This window comes from Protopterus annectens, chromosome 12.part0, assembly GCF_019279795.1.
Source record: "Protopterus annectens isolate FY-2018-M chromosome 12.part0, PAN1.0, whole genome shotgun sequence".
Lineage (NCBI taxonomy): Eukaryota > Metazoa > Chordata > Ceratodontiformes > Protopteridae > Protopterus > Protopterus annectens.
In genome coordinates, this window is record NC_056746.1 from 1,098,570,381 (window position 1) to 1,098,597,709 (window position 27,329).

The window sequence follows — 27,329 nt, forward strand, 5'->3', positions numbered from 1 at the left end:
CTCATGGCACATACAGTGATACCACATAACCGTTAGATAAATAGGCCTCTTCCAAGACCTGTTGATTCTTTCATTCATTTTGTGTTTACCAGTAACACAGTTTGGATCTTGATTATCACTCCTGCATTTACATACCTTCCAGTCTTCATATTGCTAATGTGCAGTCCAGTTACAGACATAAAATGCCAGTGGTATTGCCTGTATTGTGTAGAGGGAAGCACAGTGTCAAGTTCTGCAACTGGTACTAGAGGTTTTACTCTGCCACTCAAAGGTGCCATAGAAAAAAACTTTTGGCCTACTTCATGACCAAAATAATGGGGGCATGTTAGAGGATCTCTTAAACAGCCATGTACTCAGATCAGATCGTTGCAAGGACTGAAGTTTGCTGTGTAGGCAAAGGTCTTGTGCACCATGTGGTGCTTGTTTTCTCTATATATATATATAAAAAAAAAAAAATATATATATATATATATATATATATATATATATATATATATATATATACATATAATGGGTTCACTTGAGAATGTCGAAAAACTGAAGTCCCGAATTTCAGTTTTTCAAAATTCAATGCCAGAAAGCTTTAAATAGCGAAACACCAGAAGCGCGAAATTCAAAATCCCAAAGTTCGGAGCTTCTGGTGTTTCGCTGTGTGAATGGATAGGTGTAAGTATTTATGGGTGTGTTGGTTATGGGCTTTAGTGTATGTTAGTGTGTGTTTTTGCTGTGATGTGTGTGTGCAAGGAGCTGTGAAATGTGTGGGTGTGAGTTAACTTTGTGTGTGTAATTGTGCGATCTCGGAGTTAGTATATATAAGTAGGGGGGTGCAGGGGGGCTTGTCTGTAGTGTATGATTGTATGTTTGATTGTGGGGGGACATTGTGTGTATGTGTATGTGTGTGGTGCATTTGTAGTGTAGGTTCACGATTTTAAGTTTTGTGGTTATGGGGTTTCAGGATTTAAAGCTTTCGGGCATAGAATTTCGAAAAACTGAAATTCGGGATTTCAGTTTTTTGAGATTCTCAAGTGAATATATATATATATATATATATATATATATATATATATATATATATATATATATATATATATACATGTTTAAATACAAATTTTTGTAACTATTTTACCATGTTAATGATGTTATTGTTTTTTAACAACTATTTCTAATTTTTGTATGAATTTGTAACTTTATTGTACTCTCCTTTATACATTTGTTATGGCTTTGTATATCTGTGTTACTTTCTGGAGCTTATCTCCCCGGGTCTCTGCTGAAAATGGGGCAGTTTGCCCAGTCAGACATTACCCGGTAAACAAATGTAAATAAATAAATAAAATGGCCTTATATTTCCTGCATTTGTTAAGATTATCCTTCACTAGTAAAAATGTGAGCCTATGGCATTTCTTTATCTTGCTGGAGGCAGAGGTTACTAAAGGAGACACTCGTCTAACTCTCACTTTGTAGGTACCTTCTAGGAAGCTGCCCAATCTTTTCTTGATTGGCTGGGGATTGGCATAATGGATAAGATGATTACCTCACAGACAAGTGGTACTGGGTTTGATTCTTAGCAAAGGAAATTGACTAGGAGGCCTGGATCTACCTCATCTATGCTCATGTGGAAAAGGCACACATCTCCTGTTTAAAATGGCTTAAAATTATTCTCAAGAGCAGCTACTACTATGAATCTGTGAACTTATGGAGCTAGAGGGCAACCAGCCTAATCTAATGAAGTGCCCTTTAGAGTTACATGTTCTATGATCAGGAGAGCTGAAGTCCAAGTTTCACCTCCTAGACTGTGCTTCCAGACCCAGAGAATCCACTGGTTCCTAAATGAGGGGTGCCATTAGGTCATTTCACATCAGGGCTTAGGCTCAAGACCTAGAAAGCAAGCTGATTATATTTTATTTCTCAGTTTCACACAATCTCCTAACCAAGTTACTTCTAACTGCAAGCTGTCAGTTATGTCATTCTCCTATAAGGGTGAGAGCAAGGCTGAAACCCAGGCTGTGTGATTAGCCTGTAATCCATTCATTCTCAGCCTGACAAACATCTGACTGGGCAGTTTATTCCCTGGGTCATGTGAGAAAGAGAGACTAGTACTGAATCCAGCTCTGGCATTAATTCTTATGAGGAATTGGATGACCTAGAGAACATTATTTTTGAGGCCTGATAGGAGTCCACACCTCTGTTCCCGGATAACCAGTATGTAGATGAACCAATAGACTTATGAGGTCCAGCATGGGCTGGTTTTTATAACATCTTGCTGTGTGTGTGGAGAAGAAGCATGAAGAACTCTGGTTCATCCTCCCAGTAGAACCATTTGTCAAGGTGCTGCATTGGAAGCCTGGATGTACCCCATCTCTGCTCATGTGGAAAAGGCAGACATCCTGTACAAGACCCTGACTGACTGGACTGACTCCATAACTAAGCATCCTGGAGATGACTCATGTTATCTATTCAGTCCAGCATTTGTCCAGAGGTCACAGCATTTTGCCATCCTACCAACTGACAAGGAGACAAAAACGTTAGGCATATGTAGGTAGAGAATGTGCTTCATGGCCACATTAGAGCTCAGAGCCTTTACCCACTCATCTCAGTTGTATACGTTGTAGTACTCATTGAATGCCTAGGCAAGGAGTCTTTTCTTCGGACTCTGTCTACAGCTTCTGAATTGGGCAGCATGTGTGCTTGCTGCAGTGCTGACTCTTATGACACTGTGTCAAGGGACTCACACATGCACTTACACAAGATGTCATGGTCGATGTTGTCCTACTTAAGGAGAAGCTCATAAGCAGTGTTCTGCTGGCTCATTTCAAGAGGAAATGCTCTTTATCAGGGCCTTTCTTTACTTTATCTGTGGCTTTATAAGCAGGAAACAGACCCTCATATTAGCGTGGGGGCCTTTATGACCCTCCAACTATCTTCATCTCATTTAAGCCAGTGCAGTGCTAAATGTTGAAGAGCAGTGAGACAGCCTGACAGCACAGAGTCAGGGCATCCACCTGATACCATTGGAAATCTGAGTTTGGGAGAAGATTCAAGATGCTGTTAAAGATATCTTGGGGACGAGAAGCAGCTAATGGCTAGCTGTGCTATATGATGCAGAAAAAAGATGTCCTGCCTGTGCAATGTCTCTTGAAGTTCAGGAACCTTGCAGCTCAGTTGTTTGTAGGGGAGGGGGGTAACAGACATTCTAATGTCATTGCATACTGCTCCATTCCCAGTAGGGTACTCACACCCCAGCTTTGGGATTTGTATGCACGGTATACTTCTTATGAAGTACGAGGATCTGTCCAGTGAAAGGATATGTCTAAAAGTGTGTGAGAGGAGCTATGGATGTATCCAGGGAAGACTGGAGGTAGTATGCATGAAAACAACCAGTGGGTAACTTCTGTTGGGGGGGGGGGGTAGAATTAAGAAAAAAAGAAAAAAAAAGGTTTAGCTTTTTTTGATGCATTTGGAAGGCGGTTAAGATTTGCACATTCTTTCCTCCTCCTCTTCCCATGCTGCTTATGTCACTTAGGTTCATAGGTAGGTACTAGGCTATCGGCCTTGGGGCCTATACAAGCCTAGCCAAAAAAGTTCCCTGCCATTCGCCACCCAAGAAAGTTATTTTCCTGCGCCCCTGTCTAGCAGTGCCACAAAAGTGATCCCCGGGGTGAATTTCCTATTTCCCATCCAATTGTTGAGATTTTTCTTAGGGGGATAATGAGGAGCTTTGCTTGACATGAATGGGTGGCCTGTTCCAGTGCATGGGAAGTCTCTGTGACAGGAATCTGTCCCTCCAGCCTGTTCTGTTTATTGTGGTGGCAAGATTTTGGTCCCTGGAGTGTGTGGCTCAGAGGGATTGGGGTTTCTTTAAGTTTAGCACGTGCCAACAGATCTAGGTTTGACATGGCTTTGTATGTTAGGCAGAGGTTGCCTCTGAGTAGGCGATAAGTGACGGAGTAGAGCTGGAGTTTTTTGAGAAGGTCTGCGTATCTATTTGAGGCTGGTAATCCTCTTAGTGAGGTATTTCTCTGGCCTTTCTAGTTGTTGTAGATGTCTTGTGAGGCACATGCCAAATGGGGAGTTGTACTCTATAATGGATCTGATGAGGGATAAGTAGAGAGGAACAATGACCTCTTTTTTTCTGGAGGTGAACCCCTTTGTGATGTGTGCCATGTAGGAGGATTTCTTTACTACTGTGGCATTGTGATTATCAAAGGAGAGACTATTGTCCACCTGTGTCCCAAGGTCTCATCACACTTTTGGTGTTTAGTAGGCTACTGCCTATGTGGTAGTTCATGGGTACAGTGTTTTTCCCAAAAGGGATGACAATGCACTTCTTGGCATTGAGCTTGAGGCCATGACTTTGACACCAAGCATCAGTTTCAGTGAGGCCCCTTTGTAGAATGTCCACATCATTAGGCAATTCTATTATGGCACCTAGTTTGCAGTCATCTGTGAACTTCATTAGCCAAAGACCTGCTGTATTAGCCTGGACTTCTGAGAAGTAGATGCCAAACAAGAGAAGACCAGGACTGAGCCCTGTGGTACTCCAATTGTCACTGGTCTGAAGTTGAATTTGGAGTCGGTTACTTTCACTGTGTGGGTTCTGTCAGTGAGCCAGCTAGCCACCCATCTTGTGACATAGGGATTTATGCCCAGTCTAGTGAGTTTATCTATAATTCCAGAGTGGAGGATGGTGTTGAAAGCCATGGCAAAGTCAAGATAGGCTGTGTGCACCACCTTAACCTTGTCCACGACTCTGGTGACTACTTCAAAGAAGTCAATCAGGTTTGAGAGACATGTCCTACCTTTTACAAACCCAAACTAAGTGGGGTCCAGAGTTTGGAGGTTACCTATGTCCTTGTTTATAAGCTTCAAGATGATATGTTCCATGGCCTTGCAGACTAGGCTCGTCAGGCTAATGGGGCGGTAGTTCCCGGGGTCCGTGGTGGCACCCCCTTTGTGGAGTGGGATAACAGTTACTGTGCATCATTCAGTAGGCACAAAGCCTGAAGTGAGGCTATGATTGAACATGGTACTTACGTGGGGTGCCATTTCATTCTGTAGTTTGTGCAGAACACAGCCTGGGATGTTGTCAGGTCCCTTGGATTTTGTGTTCTTTGCTTTGGAGAGTGCGGTCTTTACTTGTGTAGCTGTGATTACAGGGGCTTGGCATTCTTCTGGTATATTGATGAGCCCTTTGGGGGGGGTGAGGGGGGGTGAAGGTTGCACTGAACCTCTCTGCCAGGATGTTGGCAATATCAGTTGGTTCTGTATATCTAGTGCTATTGTGCTGTAGTTCAGAACTGATCTGAGTGTTGCCATTGAGATTCTTGACATAGCTGTCAAATGCTTTGTGGTTGCCTTTATAATTAATGGCAATTTTATTTTCATAACTAGCTTTGGAGGATTTGATGAGGGATCTCAGCTTCTTACTGAGGCTGACCAGGGAGTTCCTGCAATCAGGGGATTTTACTCTTTTTTTTGCAACAGCTTCTTCCTTCTGTTGTAGAGTTTGTTTGTCAGGGGACCACCAGATTGGCTTCCTTTTTTGGAGGATAGCATCTTGGTTCTGTTGGGGATGGCACGATCCATGCACTCGTGCATGTGCTTATACATTGCATTTGTATAGGATTCAGCAGTCGTACCTCTATTTTCCATCTGTATGTATGGGTGTCGTGAAGCTTGCCACTTCTGTCTTAAGAAGCATGAAGTTGACTTTGGAGTAGTTTTTTACGGTGGTTTCCTTAATGGGGGTGGGGGGTGGGGGAGGGATATTGATATCTAGGGTGATTAGCTTGTGGTTGGATCTGACCAGCGAGGAGTTGACCTCTGGCATGGAACATCGGTTGCCCATATTGGTAATGACCAGGTCCAGGATATTGCTGCCCCTGTGGGGGTATGGACAAGCTGATCCAGGGCGTTGGAATTTATGAATTCCAGAAAAAGTTTAGCAAATGAGTTAGTATATGAGTAGTTTTCCCATTTGATGGTGGGGTAGTTAAAATCTCCCATTATTAGGGTATTGGGCTGTACCTTAATATTACCCAGTATATCAAGAAACATGCAGTGGGCATCCTGGGGCATGGTGGGGGATCTGTAATAAGCTACAACCTGGATTGCAGTCTTGCTCAGTGTTAGTTGCACTTGGATAATTTCGGATGCATTACGTTGAGCAACTAGCCTGGAGGTGTGGATATCCTTAATGAATATGGACACACCTCCTCCTTTAGTGTTTTGGTCCAGATTAGGTGGCCGAAAGGTGTGGTATGAGTTATAGCCTGGTAATGCAGGGTTGCTCTCTGGAGCCTTGAACCAGGTCTCCGTCACTGCACAGATGTCGATGTTTTCTATTTTAAGGAGTGCCTCGAGTGAGTGCATTTTGAGGTTTAGACTTCTAGCATTGAGTAGCATTACCCTCAGATTTTGCTTGCTTATACCTGCTACGGTGGTGAGTTTGTCATTTGAACCTTGCCTAAAAAAGGCACTATAAGGTTGGCAAGAGCCTTAGCCAGTATCCGGAATCCTAGGGGTGACAGGTGCAGGCCATCTCTGTAAAGCATCATGGTCTGTCGGTCATGTTGTCCCAGGCATACAGACACTGGATCCCCTTAGAATGACACCAGAAGCTTAGCCAATTGTTGAAGCCAGTCATTTTGTCCTTGTATTGTGGTATCATTGTGGGCAATGGCAGGATGCTACTCAGGGCTAGAGTCATACCTGCCTGGGCTACATGATCTGAGAGCTCCTCCATGTCTCTTTTCATGTAGTCCAGGGAGGTACGTCTCAGGTCGTTCACCCCAACATGGGCAAAGACAGAGTCATATTTATACTTGTTGTGGAGTGACCTGAGTGCTTGCGTTATATGGCAGATCCTGGCACCCGACAGGCAGCTGAGAGTAACTTTCTCCTTGTTTAGCTTGGTGAGTGGGACATCAGTGTGCCTGATTATAGAGTCACCTGTGACTAGTATGTTGGGTACGTTGTTTTGCCTTATGGGCTGAGGTTTAGTGGCACACTGATTTTGTGGGCTGTGTCATTTGCGTAGTGTTCTGGGGTGGGGGTTGCTTGCGTTTCAGCTTTGGAGGTCTCTGTTGTTTGGGCAGATTTTTATTGAGAGCCTCCACGAATGTAGGTGTGTGTTTTCTATTACTATGTGTGGGCTTGCGTGGTGTAGGTTTTGATGGACTATGTGTTGAGTGTGGTGTGGTGCAGGTGTTTACCTTCTTTTCTTAACTGTCTAGTACAGTCTTGGCTGGAGAGAGCTTGGCTTCCAGTTTGGCTATATAAGTGCATCACTCACAGGTTGTAGTGTTGGGTGGTAAAAGGAGAGGGTTGTCAGTGTACATGAGGCAGTTGTTACATTATCCCAAGATGCCCAGATTCATCAGGTGGACAGGGGAAAATACCGGGCACTGACCCTTAGACATGCCAGGATAGGTGCTTATTAATTTAAGTACTAAAAATTGTTTTCCTCCTAACAAGTGAGGAAAGTTGAGTGCTGCAGCAATTTGTAGATTATTTAGTGCTTGCAGCGAGTTTTGAACAAGTGCTGGGCACACGGAAACAGTTTTGAGTGCTAAAACTAGAAAACTGGCTAGTTCTAAGGGAAAATTAGAAGAGCAGACTTAGGGGATGATCACACTGACCTTGCCACTAGTTCTGGCTGTAGTCTGAAGTGTCCCTTGGAGGCAGTTCTTAAGAGTTTTCTCTGTTAGGAAAACCATCAAGGGGTTCATAGGTGCTAGATGTATTCAGTCTCAGGGTCCTTCTGCAGTACAGAGACCTTCAGTAGAAACAGCTTTGCAGTAAGACTAGTCCATTTCAGTAGATCTCTTGGAAAGGCCCCAGACTCTTCTTCTGCTCCTTTCAATAGCAGAGTCTAGTGTCTTGGGGAGGTCCCAATCTCTTCTGCATGAAGGACCCCTAGAGACATTCCTGTATTCAGAAGTGGGTTGGATTTTTATTTCTGCACCTCAGTGACTTCAGTCATCATGTCTGGAACATTCTACTCAGTACAATGAACCTTCAGGTACTTTTGCTCCATCTGACTCCAGTTATTTGAATGGTATAATTGGACATGATGGACATCTTTGAGACATTAGTTTCTAAAGTCCACCCAAGAGATTACTCTGCTTTGCTGTGGATGGGCATCACTTCCATAACTAAAGAGTTGCCCGTAGCACCCAGAATATTGCCGGTTTATTGTCTGAAGTCTCAGAGAAGAATATTTTCATGCATCTGTTCTGAAACTGCTTATCCCCTATTTCTGAGGTGGAGTTTATAAAACTGGTCTAACAGCTTCTGTGTTATCTGATTGCTTCAAGGCTTGCTGATTTAAAAATAGTTTCTGTTTGTAAATTCTTGCATTCACTGTTGGAAACTCCTGGGTTCTGGCTAGTGTGATTCTCAAACAATCTGGAAATATATCGCTGATTGATAAGTATATTTCTTGGCATTTTAACCTATAAGAGTTCTGCATTGTCTTAATTTTGCCTGGCTGAATTGTTTTATATATTTTCTGGCATTGTTTTCTGTTCTCATCTGTCCTGAAACTGCTTACCCCCTATTTCTGAGGTGGAGTTTATAAAACTGGTCTAACAGCTTCTATATTATCTAATTGCTTCAAGGCTTGCTGATTTAAAATAGTTTCTGTTTGTAAATTCTTGCATTCACTGTTGGAAACTTCTGGGTTCTGGCTAGTGTGATTCTCAAACAATCTGGAAATATATCGTTGATTGATAAGTATATTTCTTGGCATTTTAACCTTTCAGAGTTCTGCATTGTCTTAATTTTGCCTGACTGAATTGATGTCCTTCATGGATGCATCTGCAGTCATAACAACTGGGTTGTCCTGTCGTCAGGCAGCCCTTCAGTCGGCAGGATTCCAAAGTCCGGGTCCGGCTTCGGCTGATGTCGCACTTCACCCGACGTCATCTCTGTTGGTCTTCGGGTATAAAGGCATCAGCCGGCGCCATTTTCCTCAGTCTTTCTTGCCGCGTGGCGCCCGAAGCAGAAGCTGTTCGCAAGTGCCGGTCGGTCGGATCCAGAGATTACTTCTACCGAATACTACTTCGAAGACTTCTAAAGCTAAGTACCCCGTTGGGGACTCTTTCTTGCCTCAGCCGATGTCAGAAAAAGTTAATAATTGTTTAACCTGTGGGAAACAAATACCTCATAAAGATTTCCACTCTTATTGTCTGCCTTGTTTAGGCCCAGCCCACGACGTAGCAGCCTGTTCGGCCTGTGCTTCATTCAACCGGCGAACGCTTAGGCGTCGGTCGGAGTTTGCTGAACAGTTTTTCGGTTCTGATTTTGCATATATTATGCCGTCCGGATCCTCCGACTACCCAAACTGCTAAAAGCGCAAAGATAAAGACCGACACTCGCGGTCGCGTTTTCGGCGAAACCATGGTTAAGCAAACGCGAGTGTCTCGGTTTCGGCGAAACCGAGAAAACTGATCAAAGTACAGCTGAATCTATCACTACCACTGAGGCCCTGCTACTTCTCTTGAATCGGCCTCAGAAATTTTATCCACTACGGTGGTTGCCACTGACTTATCAGACACCATTCCTTGGATGTCTCTACCCCAGCACGTGGTGCTGCTAGGCCTCCAGCAGCCATGTCCATTAAGGCCTTTGCCAGGGCTAAAGCAGCCAAAACTACTAAAACAGTGCCTGTTAAACCCCTACAACCAGGCCCTCTTCTAGTTCACAAATGCTTACTCTGGCAGAAGATTTAATTTCATTAATTAGGGGATCTCAATCTCACCCAGACAGGGCCTCTCAACCCCCAGAGAAGAGACCTAGGGCAGAGCCCCCCGAGCCTGTGTCCTCTGATGATTCTGCCGATGAATCAGACATAACAGACCAGCCAGAGGCTCCTTTCTCCAATTTTGAAGACTCAGATGCTGAAGAATCCATTCCAGCTGCTTCCCCACCAGAAGAATTCTCCTTTGGGGAAACCTTACATGCCATGCGAGAGCAGTTCCAATGGCAGCAGCAGGATTTCTCAGACTCCAGAAAAGACTTAGGACCTTTCTGCACCTTCCACAGCACAGGCCCTTAGCTATACCTCCTGTTCTCTCTGTGGTGGATGATGCCTTCAATGATGTCTGCTCTGCACCAGATTCTTTACCTCCAGCCCCTGCCAAACCAGACAGATTTTACAGGGTACCAGACACTCATCACCACCTTTACAAGGCCCCACTTGCCGACCCGAAACTATATCCCAGGGTCCCAGGGCAGTAGCAGCGACCACAGCTAAAACCCTATTCCTTCTGAAAGGGAAGCCAGGTCATTAGACAGATGGGGCAAAAGGTCTACACCTAAGCTACACTCTCATCTAGAACTTTTAACTGTCAGTTTCACATGATACAATACCAAGAGTTTATGCTTGATCAGTTAACAAAAAGCTATCCTCTGATGAATCTATTGATAAGAAATATGTATTAGAAATGGTAAATAACATACAACAGGTTAGTAACCATTCCTTAAAATGTGGCTATGATGCACTGGAGGCTTCATTTAGATCAGCCATGACTGGCACAGTGATAAGAAGGCATGCATGGCTAAAGGAACAAGCTTTACGGATCATGTTAAAGCTAAGTTATTAGATGCTCCTATGGATAAGACCAGCTTGTTTGGTACACCTGCCCAGCAGGTAATGAAGAAAATGGAAGAAAAGGCAAAATCTGTTCAAGCGGTTAAAGATTTCTTGCAGGTTCAACCCCAAGGTTTAGCAGGAACTGGCCTGCCAAAAATTGGTCCTTTCCTGACTCCACAAGATCCCAAAGGGGCAGGAATAGACATTCCAGAGGCAGAAACCAATCCAGAGGAGGTGCCTACAGAGGACGACAGTGGCAAGGTAACAACAGAGGCACAGACACAACCACTGCCACTACAACAACACAACCACAGTGACTTAACTCTAAATCCGCCTACCAGGGAACAAATAGCAGCTCCATTAGGTGGCAAATTAACCTTATTTTCAAAGAACTGGCACTATATCACAAAAGACAAGTGGATTTTACAAACCATAGATCAAGGTTACCGGTTCCACTTCCACACTTTACCAGTCAAAGAGGAATGCCAAATCTACCTCCAAATCAAGAAACAGAGGCTCTACAACAGATAATGCAGTTAGCAAACATGAGAGCTGTGGAAAGAGTGCCAACAACAGAACAAGGAAAGGGATTCTACTCCAGACTATTCCTAGTTCCAAGAAAGGAAAAAATTGGAGACCTATTCTCGACCTGTCCACCTTAAATACATACATCATTGTCCCAAAATTCAAAATGCTGACCCTACAGCAACTTCTTCCCATGCTGGGCAAGGAGTGTTGGCTGGTAACTGTAGATCTCAAGGAGGCATACCTGCACGTCCCCATTCGACCAATCTGCAGAAGATACCTCAGATTTCTTGCAGGATCAGAGCATTATCAATTCTCAGCATTGCCCTTTGGCTTATCTACTGCGCCCAGAGTATTCACAAAATGCCTGGCATCAGTAATCGCCCACTGCAGACTACAGGAAATTCAAATTTACCCATACCTGGACGACTGCCTGCTACAAGGGGACAACAAAAGCAAGCTGACAACAGATTTACAAAGGGTCATTTACTTGCTACAAGCACTGGGATACACAGTCAATTTACAAAAATCAAGGCTGATACCATCCCAAACAAGAACATTCTTGGGCGCGGAATTGGACACAGTAAAACAAATGGCATTCCTAACTGCAGAAAAACAAAAAGAACTCCCTCTTTACTTCTTGGCACTAACAAAACAGAACAAGTTAACAGCAAGAAAAGTACTGCAGGCCTTGGGCTTCATGGCATCATGCATAATCTTGGTCCCACTTGCCAGACTACATATGAGAAAACTACAGTGGTACCTAAAGAATTTATGGTCCCAACACAGACACAGCCTAGAAACAGAAATTGCACTAATTCCATGCTTAAAACAGGAGTTCCTATGGTGGGCTCAAGCATGCCAGTCAAACCCAGGGCTACCCTTTCGCAGATGTCAAGCAAGCCAGACCATCACAACAGACGCTTCAGACCTAGGATGGGGGGCCCACATGCTGGACAAATGCGTGCAAGGATTGTGGACGCAGGATCAACTCCACCTGCACATCAACCTAAAAGAAATGCTGGCAGTAAAACTGGCAATCCAAAAGTTCAGACCATTTCTCAAAGAGGGCCAGTTGATGATAAGGACAGACAACACCACAGTCATGTGGTACATCAACAAACAGGGAGGCACTCATTCATACCCCTATGCAGAATGACTTTGGAGCTGTGGAACCTGGCACTCAGCTACAACATCCAGTTACAGGCAATATTTGTACCGGGAAAAGAAAATACTCTAGCAGACATATTAAGCAGAACCACATCGGATGCCCACGAATGGATGCTACACCCGGACATCTTCAAGACCATCTCAAAGAAATGGGGAATGCCTCAGATAGATCTATTCGCTTCCCTCTCAATCACCAGCTCAAAAATTCTGCACAAGGACATTCCACCCACTAGCATGGAAAGTGGATTCGCTCTCCTTCAGCTGGAAAGGCCTAACAGCATATGCATTCCCACCTCTTCCCTTGATACACAAGGTATTACTAAAAATCAAGGAAGAACGTCCAAGGATAATCCTGATAGCTCCAAACTGGCCAAGACAACACTGGTACCCACTGCTGAGGAGCATGTCTCGAACAATATGTGGCCAATACCCTGATGCCTTTGATGTTAACTCAGAACAACTACAGCATCATGCATCCAAACCTAAAAGCGTTGCAACTGACTGCATGGAACATCACATAGCAGCAGCTAATCCAGAACTTTCCCAAAGAGTTAAAGACATTATTCTTGAAGCCCGCAGACCTTCAACAAGAAGGAACTATGCAGGAAAATGGAAAAGGTTTGTCATTTGGAGTACTGAAAGAGGAAAAGATGTGTCAAACATAGATATGCCTAACATTCTGGAGTATCTGGCAGAACTTCTACATTCAGGCCTGTCCTACTCCTCCATCAAGATACATGCATCAGCTATATCAGCAGAATACAGCTTTGATCCACCTGTTTTTCACACCCTTTACTCAGGCAGTTCCTCAGAGGAATCAAGAATGTAAAACCTCCAAGGAAACCACCATTGCCAGCTTGGGACTTGAACTTTGTGCTAGAAAAGTTGACACTATCACCCTTTGAACCAGCAGCAACAGCAGACCTACAGCATCTATCGTGGAAAACGGCCTTCCTACTGGCAATAACCTCAGCCAGGAGGGTTTCTGAACTTCAGGCCCTAATGGCAGTACAACCCTTCCTAATCTTCCACCAAGATAGAGTGTCCATGAGGACTAATCCTACATTTATGCCTAAGGTGGTATCCAGAGTGTCTTTAAACCAGGCAATCCACCTACCTACCTTCTTTCCCAACCCACAAAACAGAGGGGAAAGAATACTGCATACCTTGGATGTACATAGACAGCTACGCTACTACTTGGACAGAACAAAAGTAGCAGAAAAACTGACCAGCTTTTGTAGCCTATGCAACAGGAAGGGAAGGAAAAGCTATTTCCAAACAGACAATCTCCAAATGGATAGGAAATTGCATACGATTCTGTTACTCCTTCCATGGAAAACCAATTCCACAGAACATAAGACCTCATTCTACAAGGGCAACAGCCACTACCACAGCCTTCTTACGAGGAGTGGCAACCAAAGACATTATTGAGGCGGCTACTTGGACCTCCGTGCATACATTTGCCAAGCATTATAATTTGCCTCTATATTCCAGATCCCGAGCAGGGTTTGCCACTGCTGTACTGCAAGGGATCCTAAACACACCATAATCTAGTTTTTTCCTCCTCCCCTAGTTGGCTATGGTATTCTACCCAGTTGTTATGACTGCAGATGCATCCATGAAGGACATAGTACAGTTTTGTACCTACCATAAATGTAGATGTCCGAACTGGATAGCATCTGCAGTCAGGATTACCCTCCCTCCTTCCCCTCTGTGGTACTCCTAGGGTGTTTACCCTCCTAATAGCTAGCTGGTGGGGAGTCTTTTATGGTGTATTTGTTTGTATATATGTACATACATGCTTATTTTTGTGTTTACCTCTATCTTTTTGGAAACATTGGCATTTATCCAAATTTTAGCCTTCAAGAGGGCTACTGGCATCTGGGGCAAGAAACACTGAGGAAAATGGCGTCGGCTGATGCCTTTATACCCGAAGACCAACAGAGATGACGTCGGGTGAAGTGCGACATCAGCCGAAGCCGGACCCGGACTTTGGAATCCGGCCGACTGAAGGGCTGCCTGACGACAGGACAACCCAGTTGTTATGACTGCAGATGCTATCCAGTTCGGACATCTACATTTATGGTAGGTACAAAACTGTACTTTTTATATATTTTCTGGCATTGTTTTCTGTTCTCATCAGTCCTGAAACAGTTTTCCCCTCCCCCACCCTATTCTTGTGGTGTTGTTATAGTTGGTGGCTTTGCAGTTGCCCACCCTTACTGTAAATTTGATCTGGGACACCCCTCCCAGTCTGGTGTTCACTCTACTTAATACAGATAGATCATTTGAGAAGGCCAACCCACTTAGGTTCTTAACCTCTGCTCCTCCTTCCTCTCTTCTTCTCTCCTTGCACTTTACTAAAAAAAATTGCACTTTATTTTGCTTTTGTCTCTTCTTAAAAGTACTCAATTGTATTTATTCTGCTGCGTTTATTACTGCTTAGTAATAGCCTGATTAAATAGTGTTATCTAAGCCTTTCAGTTTAAGCACTTGGGTTTCAGACCAGTTATTTTACATTAAGAAGTTTTTGGTCTGCACTCTTGTGGGAGGAGAGGTTAGATTTGCCCTTCTGAGCTGGGAATTTCTGGTTAAAGGATTATTGTGGCTGCTTATTTGAACTTTCTGAAATTGGTGCACCTTGTTTGCTGTAGCATAGACTAGATTCAGGCATGCTGAATCTAGCTTTGTTTGTATAACTTGAGCACTAATCCAGGCCATCTTTTTTTGGAGAAGGTTCCCCTGCACCCTAGTGGCAGGATTGTGCATTTAGAGCTTGTCTGATTGAAGACTGCTGGAGCAGGGCTCAGTTCTGAACTTTTTTACTGGTTAATTGGGTAATTTGTTTAAATCAGTTTGTTTGTTTTCTATTGTTATATAAAAAATTGCACTTTATTCATCTGCTTTTACTGTATTTGTGTTTCTTCCTACTTTATTGCATTTATTCTTCTGCATTTATTACTGCTTGTTAGTAGCCTGATTAAATTGTAACTGTTATTCTAAAATTGCACTTTATTCATCTGCTTTTACTGTATTTGTGTTTCTTCCTACTTTATTGCATTTATTCTTCTGCATTTACTACTGCTTGTTAGTAGCCTGATTAAATTGTAACTGTTATTCTAAGCCTTTGGTTGAAGCACTTGGGCTTCAGACCAGTTGTTTTTCATTAAGGTTTGTGGTCTGCAACTGTTGTGGCAGGACAGGTAGCTTACATCCGTCTAAGTTGTGAGTTGCTGATTGAAGGCTTAGTGTCTGTTATTCTAAGTGTATTAGTTCTGGTTTAAGCACTTGGGCTTTGGGCCAGTTATTTTACATTAAGAAGGTGTGGTCTGCACTCTTGTGGGAGGAGAGGGTAGATTTTGCCCTTCTGAGCTGGGAGTTTCTGGTTAAAGGATTATTGTGTCTGCTTATTTGAACTGCTTCTTTCTGAAATTGGTAGGCCTTGTTTGCTGTAGAATAGACTAAATTCAGACCTGCTCAATCTAGCTTTGTTTGTATAACTTGAGCACTAATCCAGGCGATCTTTTTTGGAGAAGGTTCCCCTGCACTCTAGTGGCAGGAATGTGGAGTTAGAACTTGTCTGATCAAAGACTGCTGGAACTGGGCTCAGTTTTTAGCTTTTTATTGGTTAATTTGTTTAAATCAGTTTGCTCATTTGCTGCTGTTATAAAAAAATGCACTTTATGCATCGCTGCTTAGCTAGGGTTAAACTATCCCTGGTGCCATAAAGTCTGCTCTTCAAATTCTCCCTTAGAACTAGCCAGTTTTTTTAGTTTTAGCACTCAAGTCTGTTTCTATGAGCTTAGCACTTGTTCAGAACTCATTGTAAGCACTAAATAAGCTACAAATTACTACAGCACTCAACTTTCATCACTTGTCTAGAGGAAAACAGTTTTTAGTACTTAATAAATAAGCACCTATCCAGGCATGTCTAAGGGTCAGCTCCCGGTGTTTTCTCCTGTCTACCTGATGAATCTGGGCATCTTGGGGCAATGCAGCAATTGCCTCATGTTCACAGACAACCCTCTCCTCCTACCACCCAACACTACAAACTGTGAGAGATGCACTTATATAGCCAAACTGGAAGCAAAGCTCTCTTCATCCAAAACTGGATTAGACAGTTAGATAGTTCATGCTGGATTAGACAGTCAAGAGGAGAAGGTAAACACTTGCACCATACCACACTCATCACATAGTCCCTCAAAACCTACACCACCAAAACACACACATAGCAACACAAAACACACACCTACATTCGTGGAGGCTCTCAATAAAATCTGATCAAGCAACAGAGACCTCCAAAGCAGAAACGCATGCAACCTCCACCCCCCCAACACAACCCAAATGACACATAGCCCACAAACTCAGTGTGCCACTCAACCACAGCTCATAAGGCATAACAACGTACCCAACACTCTAGCCATAGGTGACTCTATAGTCAGGCACACTGATGTTCCACTCACCAGGCTAAACAAGGAGAAAGTTACTGTCAGCTGCCTATCAGGTGCCAGGATCCACCACATAACACACTCACTCAGGTCACTCTACAACAAGTACAAATATGACTCCGTCATTGTCCATGTTGGTGTGAATGATCTGAGATGTACCTCCCTGGACTACATGAAAAGAGACATGGAGGAGCTCTCCGATCTTGTAGCCCAGGCAGTTATGACCCTAGCCCTGAGTAGCATCCTGCCATCACTCAGAATGATACCACAGTACAAGGACAAAATGATTGATTTCAACAATTGGCTAAGCTTCTGGTATCATTCTAAGGGGATCCAGTATCTGTCTGCCTGGGATGACATGATCGACAGACCACGATGCTTTGCCAGGGATGGCCTGCACCTGTCACCCTTGGGATTCCAGATCTTTACCACTGTAACAGGTACAAGCAAGCAAAATCTGAGGGTAATGCTACTCAATGCTAGAAGTCTAAATCTCAAAATGCATTCACTCGAGGCACTCCTTAAAATGGAGAACATCGACATCTGTGCAGTGACAGAGACTTGGTTCAAGGCTTCAGAGAGCACCCCTGCATTACTAGGCTATACCTTTTGGCCACCTAACCTGGACCGAAACTCTAAAGGTGGAGGCATGTCCATATTCATTAAGGATATCCACACCTCCAGGCTAGTTGCTCAGCATAATGCATCCGAGATTATCCAAGTGCAACTAACTCTGGGCAAGACCACAATCCACATTGTAACTTGCTGCAAATCTCCCACCATGCCCCAGGATTCCCACTCTTCATTTCTTGATACACTGGAAAATATTAGGGTACAACCCAACACCCTAATAATGGGTGATTTCAACTACCCCACCATTAACTGGGAAAACTACTCATGTACCAACTCTTTTGCTCAAGGTTTTCTGGAATTCATAAATTCCAAAGCCTTGGATCAACTTATCCACACCCCACCAGGGGCAGCAATATCCTAGACCTGGTCATTACTAACATGGGTGACCGGTGTTCCACACCAGTGGTCAATTGTCAATTCCTCGTTGGTCAGATCCGACCACAAGCTAATCACCCTAGACATCCACATCCCGCCCCCACCCCCACCCCCATTAGGGAAACCACTGTAAAAAATTTCTCCAAAAACAATTTCATGCTTCTTAAGACAGAAGTGGCAAACTTCGCAACACCCATGCAGACGGACAATAGAGGTACAACTGCTGATTCCTACACAGATGCACTTTATAAGCACTTACATGAGTGCATGCATCGTGCTATCCCTAACAGAACCAAGGTGCTATCCTCCAAAAAACGAAGCCAATCTTGTGGTCCCCTACCATAAACAAACTCTACAACAGAAGAAAAAAAACTGTTGCAAAAAAAGAGTAAAATCCCATGACTTTAAGAACTCCCTGGTCAGCCTCAGTAAGAAGCTAAGATCCCTCATACATCCTCCAAAGCTAGTTATGAAAACAAAATTGCCACTGATTCTAAAGACAACCACAAAGCATTCTATAGCTATGTAAAGAATCTCAATGACAATACTCAGATCTGCTCTGGGTTACAGCACAATGGCACTAAATATACAGAACCAACTGATATTGCCAACATCCTGGCAGATAGGTTCAGTGCTAACTTTACCCCCCAACACCCTAAAGGGCCCATCTCTATACCAGAAGAATGCAAAGTTCCTGTAATCATGGCTGCACAGGTAAAAACCACACTCTCCAAAGCTAAAAACACTGCATCCATGGGACCTGACAACATCCCAGGCTGTGTTCTACATGAACTACAGAATGAACTGGCACCCCACCTAAGCACCATGTTCAATCATAGCCTCACTTCAGGCTTTGTGCCCACTGAATGGCACACAGCGATGGTTCTCCCACTCCACAAAGGTGGAGCCACCACGGACCCCGGGAACTACTGCCCTATTAGCCTATCTAGCCTGGTCTGCAAGGCCGTGGAACGTATCATCATGGAACTTATAAACAAAGACATTGGTAATCTCCAAACTCTGGACCCCACCCAGTTCGGGTTTGTAAAAGGCAGATCATGTCTCCTAAACCTTACTGACTTCTTTGAAGCAGTCACCAAAGCTGTAGACAAGGGTAAGGTGATTCACACAGCCTATCTAGATCTTGCCAAGGATTTTGACACCATCCTCCACTCTGAAATTATAGATAAACTCACTAAACTAGACTCACTAAACTAGGTATAAATCGCTATGTCACAAGATGGGTTGCCAACTGGCTCACTGACAGAACCCACACTGTGAAAGTAGCAGACTCCAAATCCGAGTTCAGACCAGTGACAAGTGGAGTACCACAGGGTTCAGTCCTGGGTCCTCTCCTGTTTGGTATCTACTTTTCTGAAGTACAGGCTAACACAGAAGGTCTTTGGCTAATGAAGTTCGCAGATGACTGCAAACTAGGACCCATAGTTGAAACTCGTAATGATGTGGACATCCTACAAAAGGGCCTCACTGAGACAGATGCCTGGTGTCAAAGCCATGGCCTCAAGCTCAATGCCAAAAAGTGCATTGTGATCCCCTTTGATAAAAACTCTGTACCCATGAGCTACCACATAGGTGGTAGTCTACTTAACACCGAAAGTGTGATGAGACCTTGGGACACAGGTGGACAGTAGTCTCTCCTTTGATAATCACATCACCACAATAGTCAGGAAATCCTTCTACGTGGCGCACCTCATCACAAAAGGTTTTTCATCCAGGAAAAAAGAGGTCATTGTTCCCCTCCATTCATCACTCATTAGATCCATTAGCAAGTACAACGCCCCTTTTGGTATGTACCTCACAAGACATCTACAACAACTGGAAAGGCCGCAGAAATACCTCACAAAGAGGATTACTGGCCTCAAACAGATGCCCTATGCAGACCATCTCAAAAAACTCCAGCTTTACTCCGTTGCATATCGCCTACTCAGAGGCGATCTTTGCCTAACATACAAAGCTATGTCAAACCCAGAGCTGTTGGACATGCTCCATTTAAAGAAATCCCAATCCCTCCGAGCTACACGCTCTAGGGACCTAAACCTTGTCACCATAATAAACAGAACATGCTGGAGGGATAGATTCCTGTCCCAGAGACTTCCCATACTCTGGAACAAACTACCTATCTATATCAAACAAAGCTCCTCATTAGCACTCTTCAAAAAATATCTTGATGATTGGATGGGAAATAGGAAATTCACCACAGGGATCGCTTCTGTGGCTCTGCTCGACAGGGGCACAGGAAAATAATGTTCTTGGGTGGCGAAAGCCAGGGTACCTTTTTGGTTAGGCTTGTATAGGCCCTAGGGCTGATAGCCTAGTACCTACCTATGAACCTATGATGAATGGCTCCTGAAAGTTCCAACCAGGGACTTGCTGAGTGTATTCTTGTGATGTGGACAACAGTCCCTAGGGGTGGCAGTAAGCTTAGAGAGGTCTTTTCTGACTATTTCTCAGAAGATAGTTTCCACAAGCATGAAGTCACTGTCCTTAGGGAAAGATCACGGGGACATAGCTCAGCCATTGCTTTAATGCCTGGTCTACTGACTGACACAGTCTTCATGGTATCATTTGGCATTCCTGTGTATAAAATCGTTGCACTGGACTTTGAGATGTTTATAGTTACAGGGTGAATACATTGCTAATGGAATTTATGCTGGTATCAGACCCCCTCTTTCATCAGGCAATTAGGCGCTGAATCACTCCCTCCAGTCTATTGCAAGGAGTTTACTTCTTGTAGCCAAACCCATTAAAAATTCTGACATGTGATGTGGGAAACCCATCTTTGCTCCCACATAGTACAAGGGGTGTGGTTCCCTGTAAAGAAGAAGTACAGTATTATATGTCTGGACCTTTCAGTAGTCTTTGTAGCTCTAAAAGTGTTGGGGTCAAGCAACTTCTGGGGCCACATCTTGTCCAGTTAAGCAACCAGTCTGTCAAATGGCATCTAAACAAGCAAGGTTCTATGAGACACTCCATCACCTCCTGCAGGGGGTAATGCTTGTCTGACTGTGAGTCATAGACAGTGGCATCCCTCTCCCAGCCATTTCCACTTATTTTCTGGAGGTGTGGATTCAGAGGCTGTGCCTGGTCTGAGCGTTCTAGAAGTGGGGCATTCCAGAAATGAACATATTCATCACCCAGGTGAAAGCAATCTTCCCCCTCTACTGCTCAGTGCAACAAGGCAGGGAGGAGGTAATGGTGGACACATTCTCTATGCCATGGCACATATTTTGTGTGCACATTTCTGCTGGTTCTGTACATCAATGCAAAGTTCAAGAAGGAAAGACAGAAGCTCATTTTCTTCACGTACTAGTGACTGATTATGACATGGTTTCAGGCACTCTGGTTCCTGGTCATACTGGAACTCCACCATTTACAAATCAAAGATGAACTCTAGTGAGCAGTCTGCTCCCATGACAGTACCCAGTTGGGTTGAATGGCAGTCTATACTGCCCCGACTGGTAATCCTAACCATTTTCAAGCACCTGTTTGATATGGTCATGATGCATGTGTCAGTCAGCTATTTCTGTTCATTGTGGTCTTGTGGAGGACAAGATTACAACCTAGTACTGGCAGGTCAAGCACCTCAGGAAAGGAGAGCTGTAGCTTTGCCTTCTTTTGTAGAAGCCCTTCTCTTTTATGATTAACAGGCTTTCCAGTTATCCATTTGGACATCATGGCCTAGTGGAGCTCAAGTTAATTTCTTGGAAGCAGACTTTCTAGTAACCATTACCTCAGCACATAGGATCTCTGAGCTTTATGCAATCATATGTAGAGAACCATGTCTAGTTTTTCACAAAATTCAGGTGCCCTTTAGGATAAACTCACATTTTCCTTCAAAAATCCCTTCAGTTCCACTTTTCAGCAAGGCAGAGACCAGGGGAGAGAGGGCCCTTCATAAACATTTAGTTCATGCTTTATCTGAAAGCATGGATCCAGGGAAGGAATGGCTTGCAGTTGCTAAACAGGCAATTTCCAATAGATTTCCAGCTGCATTGCCTTTTGCCATCATGTGCTCACCACCTAGGTGAGTAATGTGGTCAAAGCCTACTCTATTGTAGAGGAGGTTCCCTTCAGTACTTGCTTCAGAAATTCTACGTTGTAGATATGTGCCGTATCTATGTTATCACTGAAGCACACCTTCACCGTGCAAAGTTGTTGTGACTATGATTTTGGAGTCAATATTCCATTAGTGTGACTGTGTTTCAGGATTCAGCCTTTTGCACCTCTGGTTCGTTGCCATTCATCCCAACCTGAAGTCCATTCAGTGAGGGTTCTCAGATTTTGTACAAACTGTTTTTTTTTTCTTTGATATACTGCAGTTTTGTAATCATTATTAGCAGTGGATGTGTGTTGGTAATGAAAGAGGTAGACCTACACACAAAAAAGCAGATTCTTTTGACTGTCCTGATTTTACTTTCTTTGGAAAACCAAAGTTTTAGATTCTGGGTGCATCAGTGCAATTCAGCCACATTCAACAAAATGGCCCAGTACCCTGTTTGCAACCATTCTGTTCCTTAAACAGAGTCAGTTTACATTTTTACTTCCACATGTGATTATGGTGTCCCTGATGCAATTAATGGTGAGCATTCCCAGTAAAACTTGTTTTAAGGAAGTGTCTCTTTGTAAAAAAACTCCTATCACAAAATGTTTTCATCTATGGTAAAGTAGTGTGAGTTTAAAGGTGTTGTAAACGTAGGACTATGAAAGTTAAAAAAATGCAGCTAGTGGATACTCCATAAAAATACAACAGACTTTTGCCTAATAGGGACTTACTTTCTGAATCAGTGCCTATTATAGCAAAGCAGCAGGCTTTTAGCTGTATTATGCAAAGTCATAGTGGGCAACAGTCGAATTAGTATTATAAAGTTTAACACTTGCCACCACTGAGTGCAGACAGGTCGTATGCCCAGAAAGCAGGTACTTGATTAATACACTTGTGTCTGAACTTGAAGATTTGCGACAAATGCTGCGTTCCTGGAAAAAATTCTGTAATGCAAATGAAGGTGAAACCTAGGTTTTCTATGCATATATTTGTTATATCTGATCAAGAACTGTTTTGCCTCACAATTATCAAGGGATTTAGACAGTAGCAAGAAGACTAGTTTGGTTGAATAGATACCGTTAATAAATGGGATTTAAAAGCTAGCAAGAGGACTAGTTTGGCTGAATCAATGCCGTTAATAAACATCTGTAACATCCCAGCTAGCAAATATTACCATGCCATGCTGATGTATGTTTATTTTTGCTACAGACCGTAAAAGGAGGATTTTCTGAAACACGGATAGAGAAAAGAATAATCATTACAGGAGATGAAGATGTTGATCAAGACCAGGTATGAAATGTCCAAATTAAAAAAAAAAAATGTCAGTATTTATTTTGCGTATCTGCATTTTGTACGTGTGCATGTTAGGAAAGCCTGGAAGCTGTGCTATTCTTGAAGCAGTATTAAAACTGATAAAATAACAAAGCAACCTCTAAATCCTGCTTTTATGGTTTTGTAATACTAAAGTAATGAGTAAAGTTTTTATATTAAAGGAAGGTTGTAGACACTAACATAATATATTCCTTTTTCCTCGGGTCTTTTGCTGGACAGCTACATTTTACATTGGTCATGGTAGGTATTTTGAGTATAGCCAGCTCTCATTCACCAGGCATATGGCAAGCATCAAAATTTTAAAGGGTCTCCAGTCTCCTGCATCTCTCTGGGTTACAAAAGATTTGTCTGAATGAAGCTGCTAGCTTGAAGTCTCCCTTCCAACAGGTACTTGAAACTTCAGTTCAGATCTCTGCTCTTAAGTGGATAAAGGATTAAGCTGATCAATCCAATCTTTCTGAGATGTACTAAACTTGCTGTGGAATGTATCTCAGTGTATTATGACCTTGCCGCAATTCTGAATGAACTGTGCAGCATATAGAAGGTGACTGCAGTGTAGTTCTGGTGAATGCAGATATAATGGGTGGAGGTTGCTGGACAGTGTGATGGAAAACTAAGCCTTAGCACACTAACAGCTGCAGTGCTGTATCTACGTTAAAGGGACATTTACAGTAAATCATTTGTTAGGAATTGATACAGGAAACAGGACCACATATGACAGATTGGTAAATATCCAGTGATTACAAATTAAGCATGTACAGACTGATTCACATTCAGTAGCATTTTAGTTGTATAAAGAAATCTTTATCAGAATAGAAGCAGACTACAGTGCTAGTTAGATATGATTCATTTTGCATATGTAGATTGTGATGTGAAAATCGGACTTCATTTCAGTATAGTATAGCTAACTTTGAGGTATAGGGAAATGAAGCCCTAACAATCACCCAGGTGACAGTGATCAGATAGTGATCTGAAAGCTGGAGGAACCAGGCATGAGGGTGGGAGTGTATAGCCAATGCCTGATCACCTATTCTAGGGGCAGAAAGGCTGCAGGGGCTGGAATAATGCACTGGGATACCCAACAAAGGATAAACAAGCAGCCCTTACCATTGCAGCCAAGGTGATGTGTTTAAAAATGCACACACACTCCAGTAACCCAGCAGTGCAATCTTATCTCCTGTTGAATAGCAGGATAGCTATGGGAGATAAAGAACATAAAAAGATAATCAAAGCATTCACTTTTAATGGCTCTTACCCCAGCACCTAGAATGCTAGACAGAATGAATGGGCATTCAGATGAAAAGGACTTAATGGTTGCAGGCATAAGGGCAAAAATCACCCAGAAAAAATGTAGTGCAAGATAGTTTGTCCAAAGCAGTTAGGGAAGTGTACTGAATATGTTCCATATCCCTGGCCTAGTAGAATCTAATGAGTCTATATCACATTACTAAATGCACTGAATGTCAAACACCTCTTTGTCAATCGTTTCATCAAAACTTTTTCCCACTGTAAGTAACAAGTTGGCCAACTTACCGACCGCAACAAAAACAGCATTAGTTAAAACCCTACCTGGTGGGGGCTGCACCCACCACACCCCCCTACCTAAATATACCAACTCCAAGCTCGCACTACAGTGGGGAAAAGGGCATATTCCTGATAATGGCCCACTTTTTACTACCGGGGGAAAATGTTCACTGAAATTACCATTCAATGAATGAAGACTTCAACAAATAGGGTCCAACGAAGAGGTGTTCTGTGTTTAGTGCATTTGATAATGTGATATAGACCCAAATCTAATTGGTTTTAAATGAACATGTTTCACTTTTGAATTTTTTCCAGTTTGCCCTCTCTTCCTACCCAGATCATCTGTAAAGATTTCACATGACTTACTGTGGGAAATGTTTTTCCATTAAAATCTATGGGTGTCAACTGTTCACTATGTAAGACAAGAATATGATAATTTAATGGACAGGACCTGTATCTTTCACAAACTGTACACTGATTAAGCAAGATTATGCCATCCAGATACTTGTCATAAAGTATGCATGCAATACTGTTAGACGTCACAGGTGCATACAGCACCTGGTAACAGGCGTCTGTCCTCAGATTCTGTATGCAGAGCACAGAATGCTAAAGTTGCAGATATTGAAGAAAAATAAATATGCACGAGTAGCTAAAGGCAGCATGGTGATCTATAGTTAGATATCAGTATTTCAGAAATCCATTCTCTCATCCTTATGCTTGCATACATTTTCTAATCCCTTTGTTTGATATTGTTAGCATTCAGTGGTTGGACTGAAGTATAACCTATGTTCCTGTGCACTGCTGAAGCCTAACTGCAGACATTGCTCATGCTGGAAGTCACACACCACACTTACACCCATCCTGTACCACTGTCTAGCTGGAGGTTACTCACCATGCTTGCACTCATCCTGTACCACAGTTTGGCTGGAGGTCACTCACCACGCTTGCACCCATCCTATACCACAGTTTGGCTGGAGGTCACACACCTTGCTTGCACCCATCCTGTTCCACAGTTTGGCTGGAGGTCACAAACTATGCTTACAGCCATCTTGTACCACAGTTTGTTTCTGTTAAAGGGTGCTGTTGATATGCATTATAATGTTTGAAGTAAAGTTAGGCTTGTGCTTATTACAAATTATTATTTTTTGTTCATTTTTAAAACAAGAGTGTATTATTCCTGAACTGTGGAAAGTCCATCAGGAAGCAGACAAGTTATTGTTGAATTTCATCCTGGAAAAAGTAACAGAATTAATTATATGAGTTAGTGCTGATGGTCTGATGTGTTGTGAGATGGGGGGAAAAAAAGGTAAAATAAAGGGCCTTTCATTTTAATTTGAATCAAACTCACATCACAGAAATGTGCACGTTAGACTGTTCTCTGTACTCTCTTTCTCAATTAAAATGCAATCTAAGTATAACATAGGCTAACCATGTACCACAACTGTATAACAAGCATCTAAAGTGAGTTTCTGCCTAAAATTTGCAAACTTTAACAAACAGGGTACAAGACTTAAATGTCTTCATGCTAACTAACCTTTCTATGATTGCCCAAGATGGTGGACTAAACAGAAGCAAATAATCTCATAAGATGATAAAATATATGGCTTGGAAGAATATGTGTGATATTTAATTACCGTTCTCTTTCTTTTAAAATGAAAAAAAAAATATGTTGATTAGGAAAACTTGAATACTTTCTGTAGATTTCTAAATGCTGTTAACCGTAGTTTGATTTAAGATTTCTCTTCAATTTATTAGGATAAATGTTATGATGTGGAATGATGAATGGTGACACAGATTAAGGATTCATTTCATTTTTATTGTTTTGTTCCAGGCAGTTTAAAGACAGTTTACATATTTCTAACTTTTGTTTAATCTAGGCACTGGCACTAGCAATTAAGGAGGCAAGACAGCAGCATCCAGACATGCTGGTAACCAAAGCAGTGGTTTGCATGGAAACAGAGTCCCCAACTAAAGACAAGAAATTTCAGGTGAGATATGTATAGAGAATTCTGTGCTAAGGCATGTGTTGTTAATATTTGCTTTAATGAAACATATCTAGACATACTTTTATGTTTGATTGAGGTTGTTAGATTATTGATAAATGCATATTTACTGAAAATTTATGTTCTACATGGTTATTTTTTGCTTCTTAATAGAATATCAGATACTACTATGGAAGGTGTGCTGGTTCTGCACCCAGGGCAGTGAATTATCTTCTATTATACCATGATCCCCCCAAAACGTGCACGCTGATTGGCCAGCGTGCCCGTTGTAAATCGAGTTATACTAATGGAAAAAGGTCCGGTCGCCCGGACTTTTTTCCATTAGTATAACTCGTTTTTTTTTAAACACTGTCTCGCTATGTTAAATGGGTTTAACATAGCGAGACAGCTTTAAAATAAGCAACGGAGATCTCCGTTGCTTATTTTAAAGCTGTCTCATATGTTAAACCCATTTAACATAGCGAGGCAGTGTTAAACGGAGAAAGCAAGATCTCCGTTGCTTTTTATGTCTCGCTATGTTAAATGAGTTTAACATACCGAGACAGTTTAAAATAAGCAACGGAGATGTCCGTTGCTTATTTTAAACTGTCTCGCTATGTTAAACTCATTTAACATAGCGAGACATAAAAGCAACGGAGATCTTGCTTTCTCCGTTGCTTTTG

The 27,329-nt window shown here is 42.6% G+C and overlaps 1 protein-coding gene across 1 annotated transcript in view; it reads left to right on the forward strand.

The window, feature by feature from the left end:
* Nucleotides 1-27,329, forward strand: part of EPB41L1 (erythrocyte membrane protein band 4.1 like 1) — a gene marked incomplete in the record, with an annotated part of 2,183,009 nt that overhangs the window by 2,122,639 nt on the left and 33,041 nt on the right. Inside the window, 2 exon segments of the mRNA XM_044090111.1 lie at nt 23,018-23,098; nt 26,542-26,652. Of these exon segments, the coding sequence (XP_043946046.1) occupies nt 23,018-23,098; nt 26,542-26,652 (192 nt within the window).